At 36.8% G+C, this 11352-nt stretch overlaps 1 protein-coding gene across 1 annotated transcript; it reads left to right on the top strand.

The window, feature by feature from the left end:
* Window positions 1-3163: 3163 nt before the first annotated feature.
* Window positions 3164-10676, top strand: ip6k2a (inositol hexakisphosphate kinase 2a). The gene is made up of 5 exons (XM_073851540.1): window positions 3164-3775; window positions 6521-6734; window positions 7460-7632; window positions 8965-9140; window positions 9229-10676. The coding sequence occupies exons 1-5, from the start codon at window positions 3565-3567 to the stop codon at window positions 9853-9855; spliced, it is 1401 nt and encodes a 466-aa protein (XP_073707641.1). The 5' UTR covers window positions 3164-3564; the 3' UTR covers window positions 9856-10676.
* Window positions 10677-11352: the final 676 nt, after the last annotated feature.

Raw genomic sequence — 11352 nt, 5'->3', positions numbered from 1 at the left:
GCATTTATACCTTCTGTAATAGTTGCATATGAGTCCCTCAGTTGTCCTGAAGGATTTTTCTGAAGAACAGCAGGCAGTTTAACAAGGGACTCATGAAAAACTATCACAAAAAAAAAAAACAAAAAAAAACACATCTGTGGATCATTCAGGCAACAACACAGTATTAAGAATCAAGGGGATGTAAACTTTTGAACGGGGTCATATTTATAAATTCAACTATTATTTTCTCTTGTGGACTATATGTAAACATCTTTCATGCGAAATATCTTATTCAGGTCAGTACTAAATCAAAAACAACATGCATTTTGTAAGATCCCTTTTATTTTGGTAAAACATTTAGCAAATTCTGCAAGGTGTATGTAAACTTTTTAAAATGCATATAGCCCATTTACTCTGATCAACCAACAATTTGCACTGAATATCATATAACAGCATTTTATACGCTTTAATTTAAAACATCACTGACACAATACTATTGCCATTGTCTGAAACCCAGCACTCTCAGTTCCTCAGAAAACAAAGGTGGGTAAGACTTTTTAATTTCGTCAGCTGAGCGAAAGACACCAAAGTACACAACAGTAATCCCCTACCCTGAGGGACTGGTATCATGTGTCACTTGTTTTTCTTCTCATTTGCCAGTCTCCTACATTTGCCACCATTTTTTTGCACAGATAATGTCATACTAGTGCTATAATAGCATTTCATATGCAAGTTCTATATTTAAAATGTCTTCTTTTTAATGTGCAAGCAACAGATACCTATATGTACCATATTATGTACTATGGATTAATATAAGTATTATGCCATGACTTTCAATTAACTCCAAGGTTGAATTGTTTAGTTTAAAGGGATTGTTCACCCAAAAATAAAATTCTGTCATTAATTACTCACCGTCATGTCATACCAAATCCGTAAGACCCGTTCGTCTTCAGAAAACAAATAAAGATATTTTTGTTAAAATCTGAGAGCTCTCTGACCCTCCATAAACAGCAAGAGTCCTACCACGTTCAAGGTCTATGGAGGGCCAGGGAGCTCTTGGATTTCATCAAAAATGTCTTAATTTGTGTTCTTAATTGTGATGAACGAAGATCTTACGGGTTTGGAATGACAGGGGTGAGTATTTAATGACAGAATTTTCATTTCAACTATCCCTTGAACTGCTTAGAGTGGGCGACATGACTGAAATTTTAACCCTGACAATTATATGCATCATTTTTATATGGAAATTTTATTACAGGTTTCATAATCCTCAATATCTCTACATATCTAACTTTATACACATAAATAAACTTAGGTAAAGCAATATATGTGACCCTGGACCACAAAACCGGTCTTAAGTAGCACAGGTATATTTGGAGCAATAGCCAAAAATACTTATTATGGGTCAAAATTGTAGATTTTTCTCTAATGCCAAAAATCATTAGGATATTAAGTAAAGATCATGTTATATGATTTTCTACCATAAATATATCAAAATTTAATTTTGATTTGTAATATGCATTGCTAAGAATTTCATTTGGACAAATTTCAAGGCAATTTTCTCAATGTTCAGGTTTTTTTTTTTTTTTTTTTTTTGCACCCTCAGATTCCAGATTATCAAATAGTTGTATCTCAGCCAAATATTGTCCTAACAAACCACACATCTTTGGAAAGCTTATTTATTAGGCTTTCAAATGATGTATAAATCTAAATTTAAAAAATGTGACCCTTATAACTGGTTTTGTGGTCCAGGTTCCCGATTCCATGTTAAAATGCGGATTTGGCAACCCTACATCCAGCAAGAGATGCATCCAAAGCAATTTATATAATCTGAGACTTGATAGTGACTCCCTGATGCGTAAAAATGGCATTCAATATTATAGTGTTCACAGGATTAGGTCTGGATTACAGTCCCGTGCAAGCCTTTAATACAAAAATGCACTACCTAAATGGGGACTTTAGAAAGCCAAAGCCGAATCCCGAACATTTTGGCCGATTTAAAAATTCCGGCCGGACGCATTTTTTCCAAAAAGAGGACATATAATCACCCTAAGTAAATGGTAAAACTGTTTGCACTACAAACCAGTGTGCTCACAATTACGAGATAATACATTAAAATAATATGGTAAGACTAATTTACAGCATCAGGCAACAAAACAAGCTGTTTTGTACAGCTAAAAATAGCTGGACACAGATGAGACCAGAAGCCAGACCCATAAAATTTACAAATGTCCGCGCCCACTCTTACAGGAAGAAAAAGGTGGATAAATAATAATAATAAAAAAAACTAATGTTTATTGTATAATTTTTTTTTCTTTAGCCATGTCAATGTTATCTGCTAGTTGAGCGTTTTTCAACCATTGTGATCGTCAGGTGTGCCGTGGAAAATTATTCAATTTCACCTAATTGGTCTAAAACATTTTTTGGAAACTAATAAGTTATCAGCTCTGTGTTCATACAAACAGGCCCAGGTTTCACACTGAGTAGGTAGAAATATGAAAGATCAAAAAACTGTTTTCATTGTGTTTATTTGATTCCTATTCAAGACACCTAAATAAGACTGTATATTGTTAATTGCACTTTTTATTTAAAATAAGAAGAAATATGAAAGATAAAATACTTTTTTCTTTGTTTTTCTTTGATTCCTGTTCAAGACACTTTGATAAGAATGGCTGTATATTGTTAATATAGGCTACAGAGTTTAATTTTTTTTACAGTTTCGATTGGTGGTGTGCCTTGTGATTTTTTTTTTTTTTTCAATTAAAAATGTACCTTGGCTCAAAAAAGGTTGAAAAACACTGTGCTAGTTTATTATAGTTTTCATTTAATATAGATAATTTTCATTTCTGCTTTTTCGTTTCCTGTCACCCAGGAACTGCATTTTCTGCATTTTCATGCCGCGACCCTTGCGAGTGCCTTAAAAGTGTGCACTTTACCAGCTTCCCTTAAGACATCCATGTCACAGGGAGAAAAACAGCTGAGTCGCTCAGCCTCCCCCCTCCACCCCAGACTGTTTTCCATCTACATCCTCCCCTCCCCCACCCTTCCTCACTCTTTGTTCGCATTTTGTCCTCATCGCTGGTTGCCACCCAACACTGTTTCTGGCGCCCTGATTGGCCAGTTTGATGTTAGAGGCGGAGCTACTGATGCAGCGCTGACATTTTCTTAGTTCGACGAGAGATTACGGTGTCAGTAGAAGAGCTTCGAGAAAGCAGCCGAGACTGAGGCGTTTAAGCGGCTCTTTCTCGAATAAATCCCCAAATTTCGCACTTAAAACAAACATAGAGCTCTTTACTAAATAAGGAAGATACTAAGTAGATTATTCGTGTCGTAAAAGAAAGGACTGACTGTTCTTTCCTCTGTCGTGTCGCCTTTCTTCCTCCTTCCTGTTTCTTTTGTTTATATCCCGCAGTGTTCTGCTGCACGGCGGAGATTACATCGCTAACGTGAATAAACGATAGAGTGAATCGAGATAAAAACGAAAGGGAGAAGATAATATATAGAGGCTATTTTGTCCTTTTCATCTGTCAACACCGTTTGTGCCGTCTAGCTGGACCAGGAGCGAGAGTCTAATGCCCCCGGAGGATGAGCCCAGCCATCGAGGGGATGCAGACAGAGCCGCAGGGGTATTTGGGAAAAGGGGTACTCCTTGAACCCTTTGTACACCAGGTGGGGGGACACTCGTGTGTGCTCCGCTTCGGAGAGCAGACGATATGCAAGCCCCTCATCCCCCGGGAGCACCAGTTTTACAAGAGCCTCCCTGCGGCTATGCGGAAGTTTACACCGCAATATCGAGGTAAGTACTGATGTGACGACTTATTTCGTTTTCCTGGCTGTAAAAGCCAGTCTTTTCTTTTTCACAACTGTCTTTCGCGTACATTGTGATGTTTCTTTGGTGTGCTAGACTGTAAAAAACATCACGTTAAATGAAGGCCAGCAGTGCTGCTGTGTTTCCGTCTTTACGCTGTTCTCCTCAAGGTGGCGCTGTTTTTGTAATTCTTAAAGGGACAGTTCACCTAAAAAAATAAAATTCTGCCATTATTTACTCAGAATCATGTTGTTTATTGTTCAGTGTTCAGTGGAACTGAAAAAAGACACCTGCCAGTCACGTTCATTCTTTACAATTAAAATGAATGGCTACAACTATAGCTTTTCTTTAAATATTTGGATGTACTGCCTTCGTAAATGTCCCTTTTTGGGTATGGCAACTATAAGGTAAGTTATTGCATGCTAGCAAGGCTGTACTGTGATTAACGCAAACGCCTAGGTGTCAGAGTTTCGTCAGGATTTCGATACCTAAATGAGGACCGGTTCCCAGCTTAACAAACTTGAAATGCAGCAGCAAATAGCAATGGGAAATATTTCTTTCTGGACGCAAAGACTGCTGACATGTGACATCATAGACTGCCTCCCACACACTTGTGGTTTCAAAATTCTGTCATTCGTGAGGATACACCTGGAAAGACAAGCTCAACCGGCTTAGATTGTTGCTTACGTCCATCTGTCTCTGTTTTGTCTCTCTCTTGTTCTTTCAAAACCCAAACACATACACACAGCCCTGTTTGGATGGACACTGCAGCATCCGTACACTTTAAATGACTTGTTTTACAGTGTGATAAGTGTGCAGGACAGCTTTTTTTTTTTATTGTGTGAGGTTGGGGGGATGGGTGTGATGTCAAAACAGGAGCTTTGACATCTTTGTGGTTGTTTACGGTGTCTTGAAATGCATTTATTTATCTGTACTGTAGGAAGTTAATATCAGTAATATTATATTAAGTGCCACTTTGCCTGTTTTGATCATTTGAATTAGAAGTGTAAGCGAGACTCTGGGTGAGTTTTTTGCATTGTGCTCTGTTGTATTGAAAATAATGCTTTATAAATGGTTTTATAAACCTTTAAAATTACTTATAAATTGAAATTACTTATAAAGCATTTATCCTTTTAAATGCTTTATAAGTAATTTCATTCTTACTCTCATTCTCATTCTCTGCAATGCAAAGCTGATTAAATGTATTATTATTATTATTATTATTATTATTAAAATGTATACAGCACGTTAGTCTTTATCGTTCTCAAAATAATTAAAGATCATGTAAAATAATATATATTATATATATACTACCAGTCAAATGTAAGATTTTTAATGTTCTCTTCTGCTCACCAAGCCTGCATTTATTTGATCCAAAGTGCTCAAAAACATTTATTCTTTTTTTATTATTATTATGTTGAAAACAGCCTAGTAGATTTTTTTTTTTCAGGTTTCTTTAATAAATAGAATGTTCAGTAGAACAGCCTTTATCTAAAATTAAAATCTTTTGTAACATTGTAAATGTCTTTATCATTACTTTTGATCAATTTAAAGCATCCTATTAATGTTTATAATTTCATCCCCCAAAAAATAAACAAATAAATAAGTAAATAAAATTATACTGTTTCATCAAAGAATCCTAAAAAAATGTATTCCACCATTTTAATTTTAATAATAAATGTTTATTGAACAGCAAATCAGCATATTAGAATGATATCTGAAGAGTCATGTGACACTGAAGATTGGAGTAATAATTCAGAAAATTTACCTTTGAAAATATATTCAAAACAGTTATTTTAAATTGTAAAAATATTGTACTCTTTTTGGTGTACTTTGGATCAAATAAATGCAGGCTTGGTGAGCAGAAGAGACTTCTTAAAAAAAATCTTACTCTTCAAAAACGGACTGGTAGTGTATATTAGGGTTACTTTTTTTTTTTTTTTTTACTTTTTTCACGACTATTTCTTTTAAGACTCTCTTCTCTCGGAACAACAGATTTTTAAAAATGTATTTTTTTTCTTTTCAGTGCAAAAGGTGTTTCTTGTGAATGTCTTTGGGACTGTCTTTCAGGTTCATAATACATTCTTGTAATGTTCACATGTGATCGCTGCCAGGTTTTGATGCATTGTTTTATTGGATGCTGTTGAAACCACTCTTGAATTTAGATCATGAAGTGATATGATATTTGACAATAAATAGTGTTGGTTTCATCAAATCTTTAGCCTCTTGTCATTTGTTTGTCAGCTGGTTTCCTTCTTGTATGACGTTGATTGAACAGACATTTAATGTGGTTTGCTCTGATTGAGAAAACTGATCCAGTGAAGCCACTCCTTTACACTGGCTGTTGTTGTTGTTGTTTCTAGGCTTCTCTTTTCTTCTCTCTCTCTTTCTCTCTCTTCCCAACCCTTAGCCTTCGTTGCTTCCTCTCTCTCTCTTTTCCAAGTATTTCTGTCTCGTTGTTTGTTTGTTTGTTATGGATTGTGTGATTCCTATCAGGTTAGGAGCAGCCCGTGCTGTTGGCTCAGTAGCTTTTGTTAAAGACTGGCGAGCTTTTAAGCGCAAAAAAGAGAAGTGGGTAAGAGATGTTAAAGATTTCCCAGACAGTTTACTTTAAGCTCGGAACTCTGACTGCTTCCTGTTTGCTGAAGTGAAGTTATTATGATTTCACCTCTGACCTTATTCTCTTTTTGTTTTTTTTTTTTTTTCCCCCCCTCTCTCCTATTTCATCTGCAGGTGTGGTGTCAGTGAGTTTCGAGGAGGATGAGGAAGGAAATTTGTGTCTTATTGCCTATCCCTTGCACAGTGAGCTTGGGGACTTGGAGAACGTGGACCCCTCGGCCGACCTGGAACCCAATAACAAAATAAAATGGGTCAGTAAGATGCTGTTGGACAATGAGGGCTACAGCAAAGACCGGTCCAGACACTCTCGAAAGGATAAGGACAAGAGGTGAGGACTTTTTGTTGTAGCACAATTTTTATAAAAACTATTTTAGATCAAAGATCAAAATGTAGTCATTTACCAGAGACTACAGGGAGGTACAGAGTCTTTCTCAAGGACACAGTACTGGCAAATCATGCAGCTTTTCAGTTAGCAGTGTTAAGCTGTTATGCCTAGGCCACAATACCCCACATTTCTTGAATAATACTAGCCTATGTTCTCCTGTAATAATGGCCCTCCTCAGTACTTTTCTGACTCAGTGAGAATGTGACCGATCGAAGCATCCATGTCGTCATGAGCGCACTGACCCGCAGAACACCCAGCTGGGCAGAGCAGATGCACTCTCAGCTGCTGGCAACCGGACTGGTGCAAATGCGTGTTTTGAGCCAAAGTTTAGCAAGAGGTTATGTAACCAGCGTAGCTTTGTGACTTAGAAATGACCTCAGTGTGACCGGGGAAGGGGTGTAAGGCTAGATAACAGGCATTTGTTCTTTGTGGGGGATTTAGGATTTTAGAAATCATGGGTATTAACCCTCCTCAATAAGTCACACAACTTATAGTGTTGTTTATGTTTGTAGCACAAATGGCACAAGATGAGTTACACGTCAAAGTTTAATACTCCGGCTTAAGGGTTTCATTCCGATTTTTAAAAACGTAAGTTCTGCCGAAGTGGTAATCTGATCCAGCAAGTTAGCTGTTATCTCTCTGACCCACCTCTGTCCTCACCCCTTCAGTGTGAAACGCGAGGAGGAGCTGGAGTGGCTCAAGCAGGCCGAGGTGTTCTACTACAGCCTGGAAGGGAGCAATGCTGCCGGGCCTCAGCTTAAGCACAACCCCTGGAGCCTCAAGTGCCACCAACAACACCTGCAGAGGATGAAGGAGAATGCAAAACACAGAAATCAATACAGTATCCTTCAGTGCTGCCACAAACAACAGATATATTTACATGGAGTACCATTCAAATGTTCTGTAAAGTTTAATTTTGTTTTGGAAGGATGGATACAATTAGGCCGTAAAGACATAAACATGTCTGTTTCAAATAAATGCTTTTCTTTTTCTTTTTATTCATTGAAGTATCTTGGGAAAAAAATTGTTTCCACAAAAATATTAAGAAGCACAATTGTTTTTAACACTGAAAATAAGAAATGTTTCTTGAGCACCAAATCAGCATATTGTTGCTGTAAATTTAGCATTGCCATTACATGAATTAATTACAATTGAAAATATAATAAAATTAAAAAAAGGTTATTTATTTTAAATTGTAATATTTCACAAATTACAGTTCACAGATTACTCTATTTTTGATCAAAGAAATGGAACAGTAGTAAGCATGACTATACACGTGATCCTTCAGAAATCATTTTAATATGCTGATTTGCTGTTCAGAATACATTTATTGTTATTATCAATATTTAAAAGCTTGGAGTGAGTATAATATTTTTTGTTTTTTTGGGGGGAAAGAAATTATAGAAATTCATACTTTTATTTAGCAAGGATGCTTTAAATCAACAAAGTGCTGATAAAAGACATTTATAATGTTACAAAATATTTATATTTCAGTCAGATAAATGCTGTTCTTTTGAACCTACTTTTAATCAAAGAAAGCTGAAAAATTCTACTCAGCTGTGTTCAACATTAATAATGTTTTCTGAGCAGGAAATAAGAATATTAGAACAATTTCTAAGGGATCATGTAACTGGAGTAATGATGCTAGATATTCAGCAGGAAATCACAGAAATAAATGACATTTTAAAATACATTCAAATAGAAAATAGTTTTTTTTAAATAGTAAAAATATTTCAAAAGTTTACGGTTCTTACAGGCTTTGTGAGCAGAAAAGACTTAAAAAAAAAAAAAAAAATCTTACCGTTCAAAAACTTTTGACTGGTAGTGTATACAAATTATTGATAGCACATTCATAATTCTATACAATTATACAATTTATTTAAATTATTCATTTACACTTTAAAAAAAACACCCATTTCACCCACATTTTACTTAAATCACAAAAGAGAGAGTACTCATTATTGTAGAAATTCATACTGCACAACATAACAAAATAAAACCAAACATGTTAAAGCTTGTATTCGTATTCACATTTACAATTAGAATGACAATTGTGAGGTAAATCGATAAAATAGGCTATTTATCATGCAGAAAAAAAACAATGGTTAATTGTAGAGCAAAACAGAAAATAGAGAAGAATCTACATTTCCCTTAACCCAGCACCTCCCATCAGAATTCATCCTGTTGGAGAACCTGACGTGGCGCTACACAGTTCCATGCGTGCTTGATCTAAAGATGGGCACGAGGCAGCATGGTGACGATGCCTCTGAAGAGAAGAAGGCCGTCCAGATCCGCAAATGTCAGCAGAGTACGTCCGCCACCATCGGAGTGCGCCTTTGCGGCATGCAGGTTAGTGCGACTTTTGAACGTAGTTCCATAATATTCGAAACAGTTAAAGTCAATGTTTTATTCACACGCTCCTCTTCACTTTCCTCAGGTCTACCATTCAGACACAGGGCAGCTCATGTTCATGAACAAGTACCATGGCCGTAAGCTGACCCTGTCTGGCTTCAAAGAGGCCATCTTTCAGTTCTTCCACGACGGGAGTCGCCTAAGACGCGAGCTCCTGTCGCCGGTGCTGCGGAGGCTGCGGGATATGCAGGCGGCCCTGGAGGACTGCGAAAGCTACCGTTTTTACTCCAGCTCGCTCTTGATAATATACGACGGAGACCCTCCTCGATCTCGCCACTCCGCAGAGGATGGGCTTTCGGAAGAGGAGGAGGAAGATGACGACGATGAGGAGGAAGAAGAGGAGGATGAAGAGGAAGAAGAAGAAGAGGGCGGTGCTTTTGGATTCCCTCATGGCGCAGGTGCGGCAAGCAGCAGTAGCAACAGCGGTGCTTGTGGCGGCAGTGGCACCAGCAGCTCTGCTGTGGTGCGACGCATGACCAGATCAGGCAGTGGCCCGGTGGTGGACGTTCGCATGATTGACTTTGCCCACACCACGTGTCGGCACTACGGCGAGGACAGTGTAGTCCACGAGGGCCAGGATAGCGGTTACATCTTCGGATTGGAAAATCTTATCACTATCATTTCGGAACTAGAGGACCACAGCACAGATTAATTCAAACCAGCATGGCGTTCGAATGGGAAAATGTTTCTTTCTATTTCTCTTTCTCTTCCTCGTTCTTTCAGTCCCTCAGTAAACAAATCTGAAAGCTCCACCTGTTCGGTTGTTTCTTTTGTGATTAAAAAGGGTCGAGAAGCTAACATTGAGACGTCACACGATTTGCTTCCTCCATCTTTAGTAGCTTTACTCATTTGCCCCGATGTACTGTTACAACGTTGCTGTCGTTCCCCTTTTTGTTCTATTTATTGAGAGGACAAAATTGTTGTTTACCGAAAAGGACCTGATTTCGTTCCCGTTCTCATTCCTTGAGAAGGTTCTGGAACTTTGATAAGCTTCCGAACGCTCCTTATCGGATGAAGGAATAGTAGGTGGTGAAAAGGAAGACTGTTAACGCTGTTCAGCACCCTCCCCTTGCACCTTTACTCGTCGTGAAGAGACAACTATATTCAGATAGTTAGTTGACATACAGAGACTATAATAAAGCTTTATTTATTTGTCATATTTCCTAAATAAACTAAAAAGAAAAAACATTGAAAAAGTGAATGGAGATTCGAAAAACTACATTCCATGTTATTAATGTTACAATAATGATATTAATAAATATTATTATTTGACATGTTCAGATACCTCTATCTTATATCTGTTGTACACGGTATGTTGGAGGAAAAATAAAAACTTGTTTGTGTTAAATTCTGGTCTTGTGCTGTGATTTGTTTACTTGGTTAAAAATGCAGTAGTTCAGCCAAAATGAAAATTCTGTCTTTATTTATTGCTGTTTCAAACCTGTATGTACTAATAAAGGCTTTGATTATCAATATACTTTAAAATATCTACAGTGGTGTTCCACAGACGAATTATTAATGACAGCATGTTTGGTAACACTTAAGTTTAGAGACCAATTCTTGCTATTAACTACAGTTGAGGTCCAAAGTTTACATCCCCTTTAGAATCTTTAAAATGTTAATTATTTCACCAAAATAAGAGGGATCATACAAAATGCATGTTATTTTTTTTATTTAGTACTGACCTGAATAAGATATTTCACATAAAATACATTTACATATAGTCCTCAAGATAAAATAATAGATGAATTTATAAAAATGACTCCGTTCAAAAGTTTACATCCTCTTGATTCCTAAAACTGTTGTAACCTAAATGATCCACAGATGTGTGTTTTTTTTATTTTTTTTTATTTGTTTGTTTCTTAGTGATAGTTGTTCATGAGTCCCTTGTTTGTCCGGAACAAATCTTCAGAAAAATCCTTCAGGTCCCACAAATTCTTTGGTTTTCCAGAACTTTTGTGTATTTGAACACTTTCCAACAATGACTATGATTTTGAGATCCATCTTTTCACACTGAGGACAACTGAGGGACTCATATGCAACTATTACAAAAGGGTCAAACGCTCACTGATGATAAAACTTTTTGAATATGAAAATAATGTAGATTTGAATGTAAATTTAACTTAATTTGTCTTCTGGAAAGCATGCA

This window comes from Garra rufa, chromosome 12 (assembly GCF_049309525.1).
Source record: "Garra rufa chromosome 12, GarRuf1.0, whole genome shotgun sequence".
Taxonomy (NCBI): domain Eukaryota; kingdom Metazoa; phylum Chordata; class Actinopteri; order Cypriniformes; family Cyprinidae; genus Garra; species Garra rufa.
Note: the sequence above shows the minus strand (reverse complement) of the source record. Positions and strands in the feature narration are given on the sequence as shown.

What these genes read in the sequence shown, in the direction of transcription:
- ip6k2a (XM_073851540.1), top strand. Translation starts at nt 3,565, where the DNA reads ATGAGCCCAGCCATCGAGGGGATGCAGACAGAGCCGCAGGGGTATTTG. An exon ending in CGAAAGGATAAGGACAAGAG is followed by an intron (nt 6,735 to 7,459) that starts GTGAGGACTTTT and finishes TCACCCCTTCAG; the next exon opens with TGTGAAACGCGAGGAGGAGC. An exon ending in AAAACACAGAAATCAATACA is followed by an intron (nt 7,633 to 8,964) that starts GTATCCTTCAGT and finishes ACCTCCCATCAG; the next exon opens with AATTCATCCTGTTGGAGAAC.